The sequence below is a fragment of the Cylas formicarius genome, unplaced genomic scaffold, assembly GCF_029955315.1.
Source record: "Cylas formicarius isolate icCylForm1 unplaced genomic scaffold, icCylForm1.1 PGA_scaffold_1__22_contigs__length_36826433, whole genome shotgun sequence".
NCBI lineage: Eukaryota > Metazoa > Arthropoda > Insecta > Coleoptera > Brentidae > Cylas > Cylas formicarius.
Window position 1 is genome coordinate 15667905 of NW_026844264.1, and position 20298 is coordinate 15688202.

Genomic DNA, 20298 nt, shown 5'->3' on the forward strand with positions numbered 1-20298 from the left:
AACCGCGTATAGTAGCATAAAAATATTCGGTCCTCGTAAACTTAAAGTCGGCGACATCGTTAGAATCAGCAAAGTCAAGCACGTTTTCAACAAAGGTTATACACCGAATTGGACCACGGAATTGTTTAAAATTGTTAAAGTACGGGTTACTAACCCCGTAACGTATTTGCTTCAAGATATGCAGGGTAAACCCATAATGGGCGGATTTTATGAAGAAGAATTGCAGAAGACAGTTAACCCGGACTTATATCTCGTCGAAAAGGTGTTGCGCAGACGAGGCAATATGGTTCTCGTGCGCTGGTTGGGATTGGATAAGTCGCACGATTCGTGGGTAGACAACGTAGACGTTTTGAAATAAATTTAGTCTCGATTTAGAAGTTCTGACATAAATACGTGTATATGATGGCTCAAGAGAAAATTGTGACATCCAACGAATTGTATAATTTATTGGAAAATTTCGAGTTGCAATTTCCTTCATCAGAAGTGCTCCCGTCCAGCTTCGTTCCTGTAGAGCAACAAACCAAAAAATCTGCGACCAAACGAAAACAAAGTGCGTCGGTCGTATCCCGCAAGAAGAAGAAGAAAACTACCACAAGTGAAGCGTTTGCAGCTCCAACGTCATCCGCTGATTGGCTCGAAGTGTTCACGGACGGTAGAGAAAAAAGTGTCATTTGTGAGGCATTCAATTTAAAAAGAAACTTGGCGTCTCAGTTGTCGGGATTAGAGTGCAATATCAACGAAATTGAAACACAAATTGCGCTTTTTAATACAGACTTGCAAGTGGCGCGGATGCAAGCTCAAGAGTGCAAAAGAAAACTAGAACAATTTAATAATTTAGCATTTAACGAAATTGTAAAATAGTAATAATGTATATAATAAATAAATTATACAATTACAAACTTCTGTGTAATTATTATGCGGTGTTGTGGTGGTGGTAAAAAAGAAAATAGCGTCTAAATATATACATGTTTATTCTTGTTGCAATACAATGGAATACAATCAATACATAAAAGTCTTATCTACAGTTACATATGTTATAATAAAACCACAGTATTAATAGTTCAATGGACTATCAGAAAAGCGTAACTTTTTTCCATATTTCCTCTCATCGTGAAGCATTAAATTACATTCATCTTCAGTTTCTACAGTGAACAAAACTTCTTCAAAGCAGCTTTGACACCAAAATTGTTTATCGTGATATACATCATTCAAATTATTTATATCCAGCTGTAAATGATAGTGATCCAATAAAAGTCTAAAATTTTTCTTTTTAAATTTTTTAACTACTTGAAATATAAAGTGACAAGATTTACAAACTAAAATTTCCGAATATTTTATCCTGTAATAACTGACCCATAAACAGTAAGCGGATTCTCCGTCAAAATCAATGGTTGGAGTTGCCAAAATGCTATTTCTGTAAGACGATCCAAATGTCTTATTCAACAGAATGAATTCTAAATTTAATAAAGAATTACCATCAGACTGGAGCGCTAATTGTTTAAGGTACTTCCATCTATATTTCGAATAATATTTAAATATTAGTATCGTTAGTTTCCAAGGCAAAGGTGACTCAAGCAAAAAATCAGCACTACACCTAATATTTTCGCAAATTGTTATAATACAAAGGCTTTCTAATGTAAGTTGTTTGACCATAATCTGTAACAAAAATATATTAAAAAATAATTACGGCACTTTATAATGTCCCCACGGAAGCGTTTCATATGAATTCGGCAAAAGATAACGTTTATCGTCTAAAGGACTCAAGGCAACTTTTGTTTGTTCGATGCTAAATACATTGTGAGTGTATGAACGAATGGTTCGTTGAGTGGCGTACTTTTCCCTAAAATTTGTTAAGCATTCTACGTAGTCATCAAATGAAATTTTATTTTTTACAATATTGTACTGAATACCCTTTGACTTTTTAACTACCGAACCCGTTAAAATTTTGAAAGTATACATTTTCGACCTTAACCCCGCATAATGACTAATGATGGTGCCATTAGTCTCATCCTTCATCAACCCCAAAACCTTTTTGTTGATTTGCGGTATATTATAGGGATTGTCATTAGGATAATCAGACGTGTCAAATTTTGTTAAATCGGCCTTAATAACGCTTTCATATGCGTCATAACATTTGATATTATAAATGAAACTGTCCGTATCCATGTATTGAATTTTACATTTTTCGGGACCCAAATTTGGAAGCATGTAATTATAATGAAACTCGTACATGGTCGTTTTCGACAAATCCAATATGGACATTCCAATATAAAGTGGCTTATTAAAGCAAAGTTCCGATTTTTTTAATTCTATAAGCAACAAATTGTTATCAAGTATGGTTCTACTGTGAAATCTAGGACTAGAAATTAAATTTTTCGCACCGTAGCGACCATCCCACGCTTTAACAAATTTAACAATACGATGCTTGCGAATGTTTTCCATTGTTTTACCGTAAGCGGCATTATTAAACAATTTGTATAAATTTATACCAAATTTTGTCTTTGCTTGGGTTCTTAATTTATTATTATGATCGATATAACATTTCAACCAACGAGATTGGTTAAATTTTAATATTTTGTGAATTTTCTTTAGTACGAGACCGTTTTTGAGAGCCTGTTTTAAATTGCGATAGTGTATGACGTATTTTTCTTTATTATACAAAGTAGTCATTAGTTTTGGTAACTTTGAATTGGGGGGCACTCGATGTTCGGCACAAAATGGAAAATCTCTATGTGTGTCATGTAATTTCTGCGGGTATTCCAGGTCTACCTCTAGGATATATCCTTGGGAAGATTCATCTGGAATGTTCATGACATTAAATGAATCAATCTCTTGATGAGACATCCAGTCGAATCCTCCGTAAGGAAGAGGCTCGCACATGGCCTTGCCATAGAGGTTATTGACGTCAAAGTACATGATATAGGAATCATCCCTGGATGAATCGTAGTTGGGCATATATTTATTGTTGGCCTCCGCATATCTACCAACACACACCGAAATTCCACCTCGTATAGCCCGCTCGATAAACATAATTTGGTCAATGTCGCGCAAAAGTTCTAAACGACATTTTGTGAATCTAAGCATGCAATCCCATGTATACCCGGGCATACTGAAATACCACGCCGGATCCAAAACGTGTGTTGCCATACAAGTTTTTCGAAAATTTTCGAATATATCTGCCAGAAGAATAACGTCGGTTTTTAAATACAAATCTGAATACTCGCCTAAATTTTTTATTTCAAACGACTGCCAAACACTTTGTGCGTGGGAATATTTTTCTTCACTAATATTGCTTTCACTTAATTTATTATAGAATTCTTCAATCGGGGGTAAAGTTGTTTCATTTAATTTGTCTATATGGTCGATGTAATCGTAACAAAAAATACCTTTTTGCGACAGTAAATTTAATTTTGATTCGTCGAGATCGGAAAATTCTTTTCTTAAAATATATAGTTCATTTTTATCCATACTGGAAACTAAATTATCCAGAGATGCTCCCAAAAATCTAAACGAATCTATAAATCTAAATTTTATGTTATAATCAGGTTCGAAATATGTAAAAGAGATGTATTTTTCCTTATTAACCGGAACTATGGATACATAGCTTTTTTTTGCTAAAACCGGAAGCAGGAAGTGGCTATCGTATCCAGAAAGGTTCTGGAATACTACGGGCACTACAAATATTTTTTTAAAATTTAAATTACAAGCCTGATGGGCAAAACCTCTAAATTTACCAGTAAAATGATCATGGTCACGAACAATAACATCTTCTTTTAAAAAAGGTTTTTCACAAATATGACAATGACTCGACCTTTGATCTAGACTAATTTCACTATCCATTGGTATAATATCCTTAAATTTTGAACGAACAAATTTTGATAAATTAGATATTTCCTCCACGAACCAATCAATACAATCTAGACCACGATAACTTTTGAAAAATGATATTGAATCATCATAAGAACATTTAAAGTAATATGCAGCACTGTAAGCTTCGTGCTTTTGGTATTTCGAGGTTTTATCTGAAATTTTCAAATTTACTTTTCTCAATTGACTCTCAAAATCGGCGTAAATTACAAACGGAGTCCTTTGTTTATATATATGGTTTCGAAATTCAACGTAATCATATTTGGGAAAAGACACTTTATACTCATTGAAACTGGAACATATTGTTTCGTGGTCATGTAGACGAGTTTCGTTATTGAAATAATTCAAACACCTATCGCAAATGTATTTCTTGTGATTATATTTACTGAGCTGTGAGGAAACTAATCGAGACAAATTTTTAATGTAACAATAGTGATATTTTATTTCTTCATAATCATTATCTTGCGGATCAGGATCAAAATCATTAACTTTTGGATAATATTTATTTTGTATTAACAACAAATTTGAATGTTTTTCGCGTTTTTCTTTTGTTAATCGTGCAGGTAACACGGAATAAAAACTAGTTTTTTCATTTTTATTAAGCTCTAAGATATAAACATTGATGGAAATATCATTGTCTTTTTCAAATTTGCTTATTTTATTCATTTCCATAGGTGTTTGTAAATTTTCAGTTTTCAAAACACTTTTGTAGTATGGATATGAAGAGGGTAAATACTGACGAAAACGTGCTGGAAAGAGTCCGCATACAACTGACCAATAAAAACACGCTTGATCGTCATTTCTAATGTTAATACAAGCCCTTTTATTCGCAATTTCTTTAGGCAACTCAACGAAGGATGACCCGTTACCCATTTCAAATTTATTAATGTTAATCTCTAAATAAATAATATTATTTAAAGCCCACCCGGAATCACGTTCCTGAAACTCTGACATTTGATTTAAAATTTTATCTTGGACATTTTCAACAAACCAATCATTCAATTCTGTTCCTAAATCAACTACAGCATTTCCGGTACTCAGATATTTAACATCAACTTCGCCTTGGACATCATTTTTTGCCTTAATAAATTCACCGCAAAATGTGGTATTTACTTTCAGCAATAAAAATTTCTTTAAAATTTGACTAATTTTTTGTTGAAATATTGGACGACAATCGTTTAAAAATTGAATTAAATCTTTATGAAGTAAATTAATTATGACACCAGTCTGAACTCTTCCCTGGAAACACGACGCTACCGATTCCCATACAACCATTTCATTTGTGTTTGTCTCGCGGCTACTACTTTGTAATCCCAATCCAAAATGCTTATGTTGATAATTAAGAATAATTTTTCTAATAGCTTTCAGATGTTGAATTGTAGTTTGTAATTTTCTTTTTAACCCAATAGATAAATCCTTTTCGTTAGAAACGATTTGGTTGCAAGATTCAATATTTTTATTTAGTCTCCTAAGCCACACATCACTATCTCTAAGAGTGAACTTGTCGGAAATATGCTTTTTTAATTTTTGTAAGGTTAAAATTAAGATTTGCGCTCTATGAATGATCTGCTTTACGCGCATCGTGGTTTATTAAATATATAACAGTAAATAAGACTTACCCTGTATAATATGTTGATTAATTTTGAATTATTTTGAATTTCTTTAAAGAGTTGGGCTTTCCAATATCTTTGGATCCCTCGTAGACCAGTTTGTACTGCCCCGACGCAAAGTGTTCTAGTCTCGGACGGAAAGCTTCTGTCACGCGAGTAGGAAGAAATACTACGGAATTTTCTAATTGCAGCAACACGGAATTGCCAAATTTTGTATTAACAATTTTGGCTCTAGTAATTTTAAACGGAACGCCTATCGGCAATTCATGCAGTTTGACAATCGGCTGCTCAAAATCACCTTCTGCAAGACAGGTTTGATTCAGTTGACTTAAGTCCATCTATAAATTATTATTAATTATTTTATCTCAAAATAAAAAAAATAAAAAAAACTTACGCTTAAGATTGCTGCTATTCTATTTGCGGTTACGGGTTGAGAGTACTAAGATGATCTTTAGGACCTTTATAAAATAATAACAAATGTTAAAGAATTAAAATAAAACAATAAAAAAGGTACTTACTGCTTTTTTGTACGAACACCAAACCACTAAGTTAGCTTCCACGTTGCACGAATAATACCAAAAACAACTACTGACAAAACAGAGAAAAATGAGATGTATTTATACGGTGCGAGAATACTTTCTAAAAGTTAACAAACGAAGACACCTCCACATGCGTTGCAACAAATTTTTCCCATTACGTTAATCCCACGGAGCAAATATAAAGGGGGCAATTAATTATTATTCTCAACAAGCAAAACAACTCGACATTTAGACTCGGCGCGTTATGAAATTCCACATCCCATACGGAGATTGTAAAAAATGAAAGCAAGTTGGCCTTGATCTTTTGCGGCAACATACGTTCGTCCAACGTCCGAAGCGGTTGCGTTCCCGTGTGAAAGCGTGTTGACCTTGAGACTCCTACCTGCACGGTTGTCTGGCGACAACATCGCGTCTATTCAAATCGGCGTTGGTGCTTGTGGGTAGAAGACCTTTTCGACTTTTAATTCAACCATGGAAGGGAGTGCATGTGTATAAATACGTTGCATGTGTATTATAGACTATATTCAGTGCAATGAATACAGAAGTGCGATGTCCATTTCCCTACGACCCTACAACTGGTAAGTTTTATATTTTAATTACCTTTATACAGTGCGCGTCTTTTCTTGTGGGTTTCAGTTTGGGTTATCACTTTTTTGGTTAGTTTCTACCTGTTTTTAAAATATGATACTCATCTTTTTTACGTTGCATAATAACCGATTTAAATTGAGTGTTTTTAATAGCTTTTAAATGACAGTGAATGGAAAAGGGAATTTTGGCTTTTAAAAAATAAACAATTTTTAAATTTGTTTCAAAAATGTGCGTTTTATGGGGAAAACGCGAAATATGTTTTATTTTTTGTACTAAAAAATTGCAGTTTGCCTTTTTGACAATAATAATCGAATTAAATTGAGCGTTTTTAATATCTTTTAAATGACAGTGAATAGGGAATTTTGGCTTTTAAAAAATAAACAATTTTTTAAAAATTATTTGATGACCCCCACTTACTGAAAGTTTTGTTTCAAAAATGTGCGTTTTATGGGGAAAACGCGAAATATATACATATTTTTGTTTATTTTTTGTACTAAAAAATTACAGTTTGCCCTTTTGACAATAATACACGTACATTTAAATGACAGTGAATTGAAACGTGAATTTTGGTATGCGCGTATAACTTAAAAAACAATTTTTAAAATTATTTGATAACCCCCCTTTTTGGAAGTTTTGTTTAAAAAAAAAAATGTGTGTTTTATAGGAAACGCTACATATCATACTTTGTTTTGTTCTAGAAAAAATCGCGGTTTGTCCGTATGACAAGTCGCATATTATGTTGGCGCATCGCTTAGGGCGTCACATATTCAAATCACACAAAGAGTACCGGGGGTTAGAATTCCCGGTACGACATGAAACGACAAGGGAACATCACCAGCAGCAGGAGCAACCCGGTGGATCAAAAGAAGAGCAGCAGGAGTACCCGGGTGGGTGGTCGACGGAGTGGGACGGCGAGGAGTGCACTTCGTATTTAGATTTCCTCCGGGAACGGGAAGAAGAACAACGCAAGGAACAGGAACAATGGGATGGTCGACTGAATCGACATAAAAAGAAGAAGAAACTCCTCGCCAGACCAATTTTATAAATAAAATAAAATAAAATGTATTAAAATTCAAGTTTATTTAATTATCCTCCCGATCCACCGCGTCACCGCGCCGCACCGTCACCGCCCTCTACCGGGGGGGCCTACGACGGTCGGAGCGCGCGACATCTAGCAGCGACGGGCGGAACCGGGGCAAAACAGGACGCTACACAAGCGCGCGACATCTAGCAGCGACGGGCGGAACCGGGGCAAAACAGGACACTACACAAGCTGGGTGGGGGGCGGAGCGCACTCTGGTAGACAGGGGGGACACTAGGACGCCACGCGCGGGGGGCCCCCGCTGCGGGGGGGTTAGGAAATTGAGGTTATGTACGGTTTCTGTTGCTTATATCGGCACTATACATCTACTAGTTCCGGGAGAGAGAAAAAAATCATCCAAATTCAGAATGCGTCACACTGCTGCGTGTAAATTCACCCACGTAGATCCTGACGTAGTGACCAGTTTTGGATTCCTTCCCCAAGACATGTTGGGCAAGTCCATCTTTGACTTTTGCCATCCCGAAGATATGCCTTTTCTCAGAGGTGTTTACAAGTCTGGTAAGAATTACGCCAAATAGCTGTTTATTCTTGACGTTGTTTTTTTATAACGTTTGCAGTGATAAAAACGTGCCAAATCAACGGCTCAATATTTCGGAGCAAGCCTTACAGGTTTCTTGTACAAAACGGCTGTTTCGCTACCATCGAGACTGAGTGGTCCACCATTGTAAATCCGTGGTCCCGGCGATTGGAAATTGTTTTAAGTCTAAATAGGGTCGTCAAAGGCCCGTTAAATCCCGATGTGTTTGACGCGATTGAGGTGAATGAATTGCGGCACATCCCGGAACGAACGATTAGAGAAGGGAAATTGTTGCGGGAGGAAATTCTGCAAATGCTGAAAGACGTAAGCACCAGTACATTTTTAAAAAAATAGTTTATATCTCTATAAAATACTCTGGAGATTTATATTATTGTATTGTATATTTGCATATCCCGAGAAGTGCCACAACATTTTAAAGTGTCTTGAGCAGGAAGTAGTTAAATTAAAATTAAGAATATTCCAATTTTCAACTGATTTTTTCTGGTAAGACTTACAACATTTACTTATTTTTTTAAAATAATCCACAAATGCTCAAAAATGCATCGTGTTTTAATTTTCAATTTCATTATTGATAGTAGTAGTTCAAAAATTAGGCCACCTTGTATACCAAACAAGTGAATTTCGACGAAACCCATTTTGGAACCCTACAACACACAATTGTTCCAATAACAGTAATTATACTGGAATACAGAGATTTAGGATTTCCTAAAACAAATCTTAGTCCATTTTTCATAATTTAATTTCCTTCAGGAAATTATCCTTCGATACACTTCTTTCCCGCATTTTTAAGTCTAAAAGCAAAAATATACACTTCTTGAAGGCTTACTGCCGCGGTTTGTTGATAATCAAATTCAAGTTTGATCTTTCATATAACTTCTTTGTTTAGATTTAGGGAAAATTATTGTCTATCAGTGTTAATCTAATTTTGAACCAAAAATTATTTCTTCATCGCTTTTTCGCATCATTCAATCAGAAACACCCTTTTTCTCTGTCCATTTACTGAAAATAGAATTGAGTATAAACTACATTAGAGAGAAGCAATCACTCTGAGCTCTGGATCCCCATACGATATATACATAAATAAATAATTAAACAAATAATTGTCCAAATTTCAGTTATAAATTATATTTTAATGAGCTATAATTTATCCAATTAGTTTTAAAAAAACATTTTTGCCATACTGGAGTGTATGATTGTATAAAAGTGTCTAAAACTCAGTATTATAATTGCCTTTTTTTTAAGGAGGTCATAAGACCTTTGGAAGGTAGCGTCTTCATGAGGTGCAAAGCGGTCTCGAACGCCATGGGGTCACTGATGGACGAGGTGACTGCCAATTCCCTACGTTTGGCCTCACCCAAAGATCTGGACAGCAGTATTTCGGTAGGTTTTAATAAAACTTGGGAGGAAGACGAGCATCGTGCTTATTTGAGTCTTTTAGGAAAGAGATTTCGTAATGTTGGGCGAAATATCACCTCACCACGACTGGGAGTCCTCGTCGGAAACGCCCCCTAGCTATAACCAGTTGAACTATAACGAGAACATAAAGAGATTTTTCGAGAGCAATCCGAAAACCGCTGCTTCGGACGAAAGTAACGGACAACCCAGCGACGCGAAAAATGAAAGCGTCACCAAAACCATGCAGCAGCCCAACGCAAATCAGTAAGCATATATTTCATAACGTTTACAGAATAGATGTTCTTTTTTTTCTCGATATAGTGGATGTTATGCCACCAGTTTGATAAACGGCCCCTTAATCACTAATTTTTTTTTTAATAAACGAATAACTAAAGAAGTTTGCCAAAATGTATTAATAATTCCCTTGAAACAATATATCTATATCTAATGGCATTTATAAAAGATATTAACATTTTATATATAAAATGTAACTTTATATCTTATAACTGTTGTAATATAGATAAGTTTTAAGTTAGTTTATTTGCTCTACATATTCTTAAATCTTGTATATAATTTATTTATTTATTTTATTTATTTCACAACACACATAGTAATTGGACAACATTTTTGCCATATGCTAACTAAATATACTATTAAATATATTCCCTGTCCTCTATTTTGTTATGTTCTTAAGTCGATTCACTAACCCACCCGATGTAGATTGGGTATACGATTTTAGGCGACTTTCGCTTCTGTCATATCTAATTATTATCTACTATTATCTAAGGTTAATAAAGATAATACTACTGATATTAATAATGTTTGGCAAGCAATCTAGAATAAATACTTTTTAAAAAGTAACCAGATACGTATAAGACTTCCGAGCATGTTTACTAAGTGTTGTTTTAAAGTGAGCAACTTAGCAATTTAAGTTTATTAAATCGATGCACGTATCCAGTATCCGCTTGAATTAACCACATAGCTATTAGATAATATAGTTGCCTAATGAGGGTAGAAATTGATGCACGTCAGGCCGCAATGATATTTTCGTAGAGAATGTAATGGTTTTCCGCGCATGCCTCCGAATTTGAAACACTAACCTGCTCTTTGCGTCACTTAACTTGTTTTCCCAGAAAATTAAACGAGATCGGAACCGTAAATTGCTTCATCTAACTGTAACCCGTCTAATTGGCACCAGCCATATTGTTTATTAAACTTCGGTAATTATTATTGTTTGATTTGAAATCGCCGGTGCTATTGGCTGGTTTCAAATGGCGTTTCTCAATATTTCTGTGTTAATATAGACCAGGCCTCTATGTATTTAGTAGCTTTATCCATCCGTGTTGAGCAATTTAGACATACTCTGTAAATTTTGCATTTCCTAGCGTCATTTTTTCAACCTTACCAACCTTACTGAATGTCACCAGTTCCTGCCACAAAATTCCTAAACTTGTTGACAATTCTTCTTGAGTTTGAATATTGCGTAATTTTAGTTAGAATAGTTAGTTAGTTTAGGTAGTCCTGAACACGAATCTCTTATCACTTTCAATTTGTACTTCTCTCTAGTTTCATTTCTCTTTGGTAAGATCTATCCAACAAAAAAGTATTAACAAAATTGAGTCATAAAAATCATTCTACAGTAGTACTACTCAAGCGACGCGCCCGCACCCTGTATTCGAACTGAATCGAAATTGCTATAGTTAGGTTTTATGTAGTCCTGAAAAAGAATTCGTTTACACTTACACTCGATATTTGACATCAAAAATTAGTCCCAGTTAGCCATGAAATGTCATAAGCAACATAAGGTTTTAGTGCATTTTTGAGAGATCTATCCAACAAAAAAAAATTATCAAAATCAAACAATCTTAAGCGGCTCGCAAACGATATTTTCAACACCCTATATTGAAACGCTCCTAAATAAGAATTCATTGCCAATATATTTAAAAAACAAATCTCTAATCCCTAAATAGTTTCAGTTTCCCATGACTTCCAGTTGATGCAATAAGTAAAACAAGGTTGATCAATGTTCAAAAACCTATAAAACAAAAAAATTATCAAAATCCAACCATAAACAAAGATTTTACAAAGGTGTACAGTTCTTAAGTGGGACAAACTGTATATAAGTCAATGCAAATTCCTGAAACAGATTTTCCCATAACCATTTGTCGTTTGGCGCGAAAAATTTTTGCTGTTCCGTCACAATTTCTTTTTTTCTTTTTTGCAGAAAGTGCCTTTCGCCCGTAGCCAAAAACGCACACACCCGATCAGGTAGCGGTGCGTTATCAAGTTTCGAAAGTAACACCAATTTGAATACCGCACCAAGCACCACGAACACGTCAAACGATTCTTATAAACCTCACCTGACCGTATCGGTTTTAGTTAAGTAAGTACCCTTCGCCGATGCCGAGGTAACTCCAAACTACTACACTTGTTGTACTTAATAAAAAATGGTAACCGACTGCTTGCCCATCTACAAAAACCGTTAAAATCTTCAGGACTCATTTTAATTAGGGATTCAAATCCGTATGAGTCTGACTTTGGTTTTCGTACCTTCCGGCTCCGCTCAACAGATTTGTATTTTCTTTGAGGTAGCATGGACCGATGGATAAGGACGGGTAAGTTACACCATTTACGGCCAAATTTTAAATCAGTTAATGCGAATTTTTGAGTCGAAATTAAATTTTACTGAAAGCGTTTGAAGCGATTTTCCTGACGATCGAAGATTCCTCTAAAAATTACCCGTTGTCCTGTTGATTTTAGAGTTTTCAGGTAAGATTTGTAGACTCAAAACAGAACTCTCACACTTTCGATGTTTGCAGTAATCAATTTGCGCACCTCACAGCTAAATGAACCATTTTTTATTGTTCGACAATAGTCAATAATTTTAATGTTCCGAAAATTGTTTTCAGGCATAACGAAGATATGGTAAAAAAAATGATAAAGCAGCGTAAAGTGCAAAAGTCTTACAACAAAGATCGAGAGAATAAAAAGAATGCGGACAAAGCGGAGAGGAACTGCCCCTCCAAAGCGGGCGTGGCTACTACGCGCACGCGCGGCGTCAAGCGAAGTGGACCACTTTCGTGGGAGGGATCTAGGGACAAAATTTCAAAAAATACGGGTCGAAACGGTACTAATAAAAAAGTAACACAAAAGATCCCCGGCAAAACTAACCATTCCACAAAGAAACCCAAACGGGACAAAAAACATCCCACCGTATGTAAATATCAGGATTCCCATCAACCGTTTACATTGAATGTAACATCGCTCAAGGATTCCAGCGAGCCAGGACCAAATGGAACATTTAACGGTCACATGGTACCGTTTTACTACATTCCTGCATTTTCGGCAGGTCCCTCTGCTCGTTCCGACCATTCCGCATCCAGATGTCAAGGTAAGCGACATCCTAAGTTGTATTTAAAAAAATGTGGAATGATATTAGGACCGCGTTGTTTGAAATCCACTTCAATCAAACTACTAAATTAACAAATTCTGTAACTTTAAATTAATTTCTTTTTTTTTTTAATCCCACGCGACCTTCCAATCAGTTTTTCATTTGAAAAGCGCTTTATACAGGTTTTATTATTATTAGGATTCTAAATTTGGCACTGAGCTGGCAAATAAGAATAACTTAATAATCCTTAATAACTTAACAAATGGAATAAATATTCGATCAATGTTTTCTTAAATACAAATTTAAGTACAAGGTATAAGATTAAATGTGTATTAATTTTTTTATAATTCTATATATTAGAATACGGAGTTCACAATTTTAGTCCTCTATTTAATGACATTATTACTGTGTTCTTTGAATTACACTACAGAAGAACTTGGAATCCACCTAATCAAGTTACTCAATTAACAAATTCGATAACTTTAAATTGATTTCAATTTTTTTTATCCCGCGCGAACTTCCAACCAGTTTTTCATTTGAAAAACGCTTTATACAGGTTTTATCATTAGTAGGATTCTATATTTCGCACTGAGCTGACAAAAAAAAACTTAATAATAGTTAACAATAGTTAGTAATAACTTAACAAACTTAATAGATATTCGATCAATGTTTTCTTAAATACAAATTTGAGTACAAGGTATAAGTTGAAATGTGTTTTAATTTTTTTACAATTTTATATATTAGAACACGGGGTTCGCAATTTTAGTCCCCTATTTAATGACATTATTACTGGCTTCTTTGAGTTACACTACAGAAGATCTTGCAATCCACCTAATCAAGTTCCTAAATTAACAAATTCGATAACTTTAAATTGATTTCAATTTTTCTTTATCCCGCGCTAACTTCCAATCAGTTTTTCATTTGAAAAACACTTTATACAGGTTTTATTATTAATAGGATTCTATATTTCGCACTGAGCTGACAAATAAGAATAACTTAATAATCCTTAATAATTTAACAAATTGAATAAATATTCGATCAATGTTTTCCTAAATCCAAATTTAAGTACAAGGTATAAGTTTAAATGTGTATTAGTTTATATACAATATACAAATATACAATTTTTTCGATTTTTTTTCTTTTGTATTGTATTGAATTTTTGATACAGAGTCTACTTAGGAAGGTTTACATATTGCGGAAAAAATTGTATTTTCTTTATTTTTTAAATCAGTACGACTATATGGCCGATTTCTAAGAAATCACAAATATTAGTATATCTTAAAAAATCTTGACAATGATATGGTTTGGCCAAAAGACCGCTGTCAACATATCTTACCATGGAATTATGTACCAGGTAATTTATTTCACCTAATTATTTCATATATATTACAAAAGTTGACATGAAGTGTGTAAGTATACATTCCATTAAATCAGATACACGCCCTAATATATTAAATTTAAGTACAAGTTGAATTCATTCAAGATTGTGTGATAAATTCGAAACCAACAAATTTTATTCTAGTTTTAACAATTTAATTATTACCTTCATTGATGGCAAATATATTTTTAAATGCAGGGGAATCTAATTCTAACAGAAAGGTTTTGTGAAGATGTATAAAACGGACATTCAAAGAAAATGTGTTGCACATCTTCGTTTTTCAGTAAGTTACAAATCGAACATATTTTTTGTAGGGTAGTGTTATTGAGAGCGGAACTTTTTGCAATTGATATTTTGCAAGAATATGGTAAATCAATAGGTGGAAAATAATAGAAATGTTGATCTTGAAATGGAGATCTAGTCACACAGTTTTCAAACATGTCAACACACTCAATTTTCTCAGAGTAGATTTTTTTATTGTCAGCCAGGATAAAATAGATTTAAAAATAAGTAGCGAGAGTTTAACAGTATTCTTTTTGGAAGACAAAGAAGCTATTTGAGAAAACTAACCTCCGCTCTCTCATCAACCACTCCCTGATAGTATGGGCATTGTTTACCTACATTTAACGTATTTCTTCTTTAGTGAAAAAATAACAACTAGATGCCATTTACGAAAATATCAAATGTGTCAATTGCGGTTCTAAAGTAATGCCCAAATATTTTCTATTACTGACAGATAGCTCTCGTTTTTGTCGTATTTAATCACAACACGGTCAATAATATAAAAACTTAAAATATTTGAATTATTTATTAAAATTGAAAATATTCGTTATTTCTTTGTAGTCTGTTCCAGAACTAGGACCTTTAAGTTTTCCACAATAATACCTATGAGATGATACCTGTAAAAAGTATCTAATCCACTTTATTGCGCATTCTCTTGTCCCATACGTTACCATTTTTTATCAGTAATTTACCATGATTTACTTGCAGATCGACAAAACTTTTGTGTTCGTAGATGGTTTTATTTCTTTTACGGAAGTAGCTATATAATTTTATGCAGGGCATTATTATCCCATTTTGGGTCACTTAATGCACTAACCAACAAAATTATTTCAAAATCAACCAGTAATTAGGGCTCACATGATGATCTTTGGTTTCAGTTCAGTATGTTCCCGGAATGTTCTACAACGCGTTCCAATCTTCCTCACCGGTTATTTATTCGGCACTGCCAGTTTTTCCTGTTCCATTTTCGACTTCTATGTCCGACCAGCGTCATATGAACGCGATGAAACAGAACGCCGATGTTAGCCCCAACAATGGCACCAATGAAAACGTACCACAATTCGGTGCTACCTCAAAACCGATGACCGGTTACCAGTTTCAAAGACCTGGATCAGAAGCGATGTCGGTTAAGGCGGAACCTGGTAGTGGAATGTGTTCCATAGCTTCCATTAGTCTGGCGAACAAGGTAAAATGGAGTTACGCGTACAACAAGCTTGTTCTGTTTCATTATATGGTACAGTTTCGTGTTCATTTGGTTAATATATATGTCATAAATTTACCCCTTATCAGCTTCATTTTGGAAGACAATTCAAGCACTTTTCTAGTTTTATCTAATACTAAATGGGAAAAACGCAATATTTTTAGGCATTTTCCGAAAGTTCACGAAAGGAAACGGCCATACAGTCCGAGTTTTCGTTCGAATCGCCCATGGTAAACCGTCCGGATGAAGGAGCCCGACCGAAGGAATTAAATTCTTGTTCGAAGGTCATTTTTGTGTACCTATTTTTATCCTTTCGTTATAATTTATTTTGCTGGACGTAATTGATAGGAAACGAAAAAAAAAAGTTGTTCGTTGTTTATAAACTGCGTTTCGACATCTATATTTAAAAGTGATCGCGAGAGCTTCGAACCCTGAGAATAAATTTGCATGTTTCATGACGGAAAATAATCAAAAAATTACAGATGGTAAGTTCTTCTATATAACAGGGAAAATCGCCCTTTCTTTGTTGTTTTGTTTGCCTTTAATTCCGTTTTTTTTTTAATTTATGTACTTGGGAAGACATCTTGCGGAAACAGTAAATAGCGAACAAAAAATTTTCCTTTAGGGAACACAATAAGCACCGCTGCAAAACCATTACGGTTTAATGTGGAAAACGTAGCTTTTTAAATTAGAAAACAGTATGTTTAAGATTTTTTTTTAAATTGGTTCGAAAAATACCATTTTTGTGTTCTGTTTACTGCTATATGGTGAAGATCTCGATCGATGACAGCAGTGTCTAAATAAAATAGAAGAGTATAAACTCAAAGGAAGATCAACCAGAACCAACAGAGATTTGGCTGGTAAATGCTATTGGTAACGTTATTATCTGTCGTTTTCCGTATGATTTCGACCTACCTGTCGTGATGATCGGTGCCGCATTCTTTGAATTCTTTTCTCGCAGATAAACGAAAACAAAAATCAATCGCCCAAGCCCGGATCAGTCACGTACCGGAGCAAAACCGTAGACGAATCCAGTAGTTGCTATTCGTCTTCTTTCTCGTCATTTCTAAAGACCGATACCGGTTCGGGATCGATAGACGGCTCCAGTCAAATCACCGAAGACAAATTGTCAAAGGGCGTAAATGTAAGCGTCCTACTGGATGTATCCAGATGCGTGGTAACTTCAACTTTTCGTAGGTGCCAAAGAAAATGAAAGTACATCAGGGTAACGCCGAGCCCGAATGGATGCAGACTGTTGGAAAATCGGCGGACATCATTTACAGATACCAAGTTGCCGTTAAAGATTTAAGCGAAGTCTTAGAATCCGACCTCACAAAGTTGAAACTCATGGAACAGGTATGATGATTTTTTATATCAAAACGCTCATTCTGCTGTTGAAAAAAAAACTTATTTTGAAAATAACTTTAATGATTTTTGATTTTTTATATATTTTTCAATATACAAACATAACTTTCTGAAGTTTCTGAAGTGACCAAAATTTTCTTTTTATTTGAAGAATTTTTTTTAGGAATGTACTGTTTACAAGTGTACAAGTATACAGAAATATTCAGCAAAATTAGATTTCAAAAATGTAACATAGCAGCATTGTGCTCTGAGGTTTGCAAAACGGGCCACTTCGTCAGCCATTAGAATTTAAAGAGATCTCTTTAAGTCGTCTAGTTGGGTCGATACCATTACTTCTGCCATTGTTTGCGCAAAACGCGGTAGATCGCGCTTTCAGTTACACGGATACGTTTCATTTTCTTATTTTATTTTGACATATATTTCTAGAAGAAATTAATTATTACTATGCGTTGTTTATCATCTATGGGAAAAAAAAGAACAACCCCGATCTGTGATTTTCAACACGAGTTCCCATATTATTATGTTTGTGTTGTATGTTGTATGTTTGTTGTGTTCACATATCAAACATTGTGGCTCAATCTGGTAGAAGTCATACATCCAAACGTAGGCTAAAACCACTTTATGTAAAGCAGATTCAGTCGCCAAAACGCATTTCTAGGCATTTTATGGACATTTCTCTTTTATAATACGCTTGCCTTCTTAAATTCTAAAAGCAAAATGTCAAAATAAAAAAAATGCTTTTACGTCTGATAAACTTTTGGAAACTGTCAAATTTCATATTCTAAAATTCTATATAGTTCAAATAAAAAAATAAAATGTTTTGGGAAAAATGATTTTTTATTTCAGTAGCAGATGAACATCAGAGATTAAATAATAATGTATTTTTGATACTTTTTACAAAACTTCTGGATTCCTCCTGCGTCGGTTTTTGCTGAGTCGAACTTGCTGACGTTTCGCTAATCATCCTGTTGGCTTCGTCAGAGCTTGATTGAAACTAAAGAAGCCAACAGAATGATTGGCGAAACGCCAGCAAGTTCGACTCAGCAAAAACCGAAGCAGGAGGAATCCAAAAGTTTTCTAAAAATATTATATTATAGTAGCCTCTGGAAGTTTCTTTGAAAAATGTATTTTTGAATTTAAAAGTTCAAGTTTTCATCAGAATCATCAAAATGAAAGTGATTAATATTTTACGGCACTGACACGCAAATAAAGTATTTTATTCACACCTCCGAATGAATAATGAACTCATTACACACGATACACTGATAAATTGTAATTATAAAACACCAAACCTGTTATATAAATAATTAAATTTTGTTTGATATAGCAAAGTTGAGCAGCGAGTAACTTTGCCTTAAATTTTAATATAGGCGTTGTTAAATGATATTTCGGTATTTTCATAATTATTGTTTTAATAATACGTTATTTCTAATCAAAATTAATCGAAACTATTACCAAATTTTAATTCAGAATTTGTTTGCTTGGCAACGAACGAAAATTTTCAATAACGCTCGAAGTATATACTACTATTGTTCATAATTGCGGAAATACTTTGTTGGTACTGAAAAAAAAATTAAAGTCAAGTTTTTTTGGGATAATTTTAGCCTGAAATGGTGAGGAACCAACTCAACCAGCTCTATGTAGAGATGGAATTACAGGGTCTTTCGAAAGCTTTGACTCTGGAATGCAGTTCGTGTAGTAGCAACGAAGGAGCGCCATCAACTCCAGCAAAGGTATAGTTATTTCATGGCCACCCAGAAGCTGTTTAGATCTCCTGATTTTAGGGGAACAAAAGAAGATCGTTTAACTTTTTGACCTGCGAAGAAGATGTTTTTATGTCCGAGATCAGCAGTAATGCTTCGCATTTTGTAAACGAGTATCAGAAAGCCTCCAGTGATGACAACAGTTCAAACTAGTATTTGTATGTGCCCATTCAAAGACATTTAATCGTTCAAATATTGTTTTTAATCTTAAAGAATTTACTAATACTGTTTTAAATGTTCTTTGATGTGATTTGTTTTGATGGTTATTCTAGGAGGTTTTGATTTTGGAAAACTTTTACTAACTTTTCTAGAAAATTTTATATTTTTATTGTTGTTGTATTAATGTTAAGCATCGATTGAGAAAATGTTATTTATATTTAATAAAAAATCTTAGTAATTAGTATGTGGTTTCAATTAAACACGATAATTTATAAAAATCTGAATTACTAGAAGACTAAAATATGATATTTATTACCACCAAAAAAAAAACAGTTGAACTGGTATTTTTATGTCTCAATTCAGAAACATGTTATCGTTGTTCAGGTATTATATTTAATCTTGATGAATTTATTAATACTGTTTTAAATGTTCTTTGAGCAAGTTTTAATTTTGGGGAACTTTTACTAACTCTTCTAGAAAATTTTATATTTTTATTGTTGTAATTAATGTATAATCATAGACTGAGATAATGTAATTTATATTAAATAAAAATTTAGTATTACATATGTTGTTTCAATTAAAGAAATATGCACTAAGGAAACTACTAATTTTTAAATTAAATTTTTTAACATTTAATTTTGTATTAAATCATATTAAAATTTAATGTCGTACTTGAGGAATTGGCAACGAATGTTATGTACTAACAAAATGAAGTAATAATAATAATAGCTCATTTTTACAGATAATTAACTTTAGAAAAATGTTAAGCTACCCGTTTTACATCGGTTTTAATAGACAATTCTTATGGTATTCTATGATGAAATGAAAAACAAATTTTAAATTTTGGTGAATCCAAGTAGATTCAGGTTCAGGTAAATTTAAAACGCATTACCAAACGCTCAGTCTTTATTGTCGTCTAAGCGCTTTGAGATAAAGGCTACGTTGTATTATGTTCATCAAAACGTTGTTTCGAGAACAAATGGCGGTAATGTTTTCCTAACGCAAATTTACCGGATAAACTATATTTTCTTTGGAAGCTCAACATTTAAAAAACGCACAGCTGATGAGTTAGAATTTTAAACGCCGAATTTTTTTTCGGCGAATTAAAACCCAAACCTAA

General features: G+C 33.9%; 2 protein-coding genes and 1 long non-coding RNA gene across 6 annotated transcripts in view; 2 read left to right on the forward strand and 1 right to left on the reverse strand.

Moving 5' to 3' along the window:
- LOC132697513 (period circadian protein) overlaps nucleotides 1-19629 on the forward strand; it is a 35537-nt gene extending 15908 nt beyond the window's left edge. For 3 of the 4 annotated variants that reach the window (XM_060663114.1, XM_060663115.1, XM_060663117.1), the window contains 12 exons: nucleotides 8019-8204; nucleotides 8264-8547; nucleotides 9487-9624; nucleotides 9683-9903; nucleotides 11864-12022; nucleotides 12549-13030; nucleotides 15569-15876; nucleotides 16056-16175; nucleotides 16853-17035; nucleotides 17089-17247; nucleotides 18861-18989; nucleotides 19041-19629. In XM_060663114.1, coding sequence (XP_060519097.1) covers nucleotides 8019-8204; nucleotides 8264-8547; nucleotides 9487-9624; nucleotides 9683-9903; nucleotides 11864-12022; nucleotides 12549-13030; nucleotides 15569-15876; nucleotides 16056-16175; nucleotides 16853-17035; nucleotides 17089-17247; nucleotides 18861-18989; nucleotides 19041-19172 — 2501 coding nt within the window. In that variant the 3' untranslated portion in view covers nucleotides 19173-19629. The remainder of the gene's footprint in view (nucleotides 1-8018; nucleotides 8205-8263; nucleotides 8548-9486; nucleotides 9625-9682; nucleotides 9904-11863; nucleotides 12023-12548; nucleotides 13031-15568; nucleotides 15877-16055; nucleotides 16176-16852; nucleotides 17036-17088; nucleotides 17248-18860; nucleotides 18990-19040) is intronic. The other variant, XM_060663116.1, reaches the window with a different exon arrangement.
- LOC132697517 (uncharacterized) lies at nucleotides 1642-6128 on the reverse strand. Its single transcript, XR_009618164.1, has 4 exons — nucleotides 5996-6128; nucleotides 5872-5935; nucleotides 5487-5815; nucleotides 1642-1656 (listed from the first exon to the last, which is right to left on the reverse strand). It is a non-coding gene; the product is annotated as an uncharacterized LOC132697517 (long non-coding RNA).
- Nucleotides 6456-7649, forward strand: LOC132697516 (uncharacterized). Its single transcript, XM_060663119.1, has 2 exons — nucleotides 6456-6594; nucleotides 7303-7649. Exons 1-2 carry the CDS (start codon nucleotides 6549-6551, stop codon nucleotides 7647-7649), a joined length of 393 nt encoding a protein of 130 aa, XP_060519102.1. The 5' UTR covers nucleotides 6456-6548.
- Nucleotides 19630-20298: the final 669 nt, after the last annotated feature.

Bases quoted from the DNA above. Each gene is read 5' to 3' on its own strand.
- LOC132697516 (XM_060663119.1), top strand. From the start codon at position 6,549: ATGAATACAGAAGTGCGATGTCCATTTCCCTACGACCCTACAACTG. The intron at 6,595-7,302 runs GTAAGTTTTATA...GTTTTGTTCTAG, and splicing joins TCCCTACGACCCTACAACTG to AAAAAATCGCGGTTTGTCCG.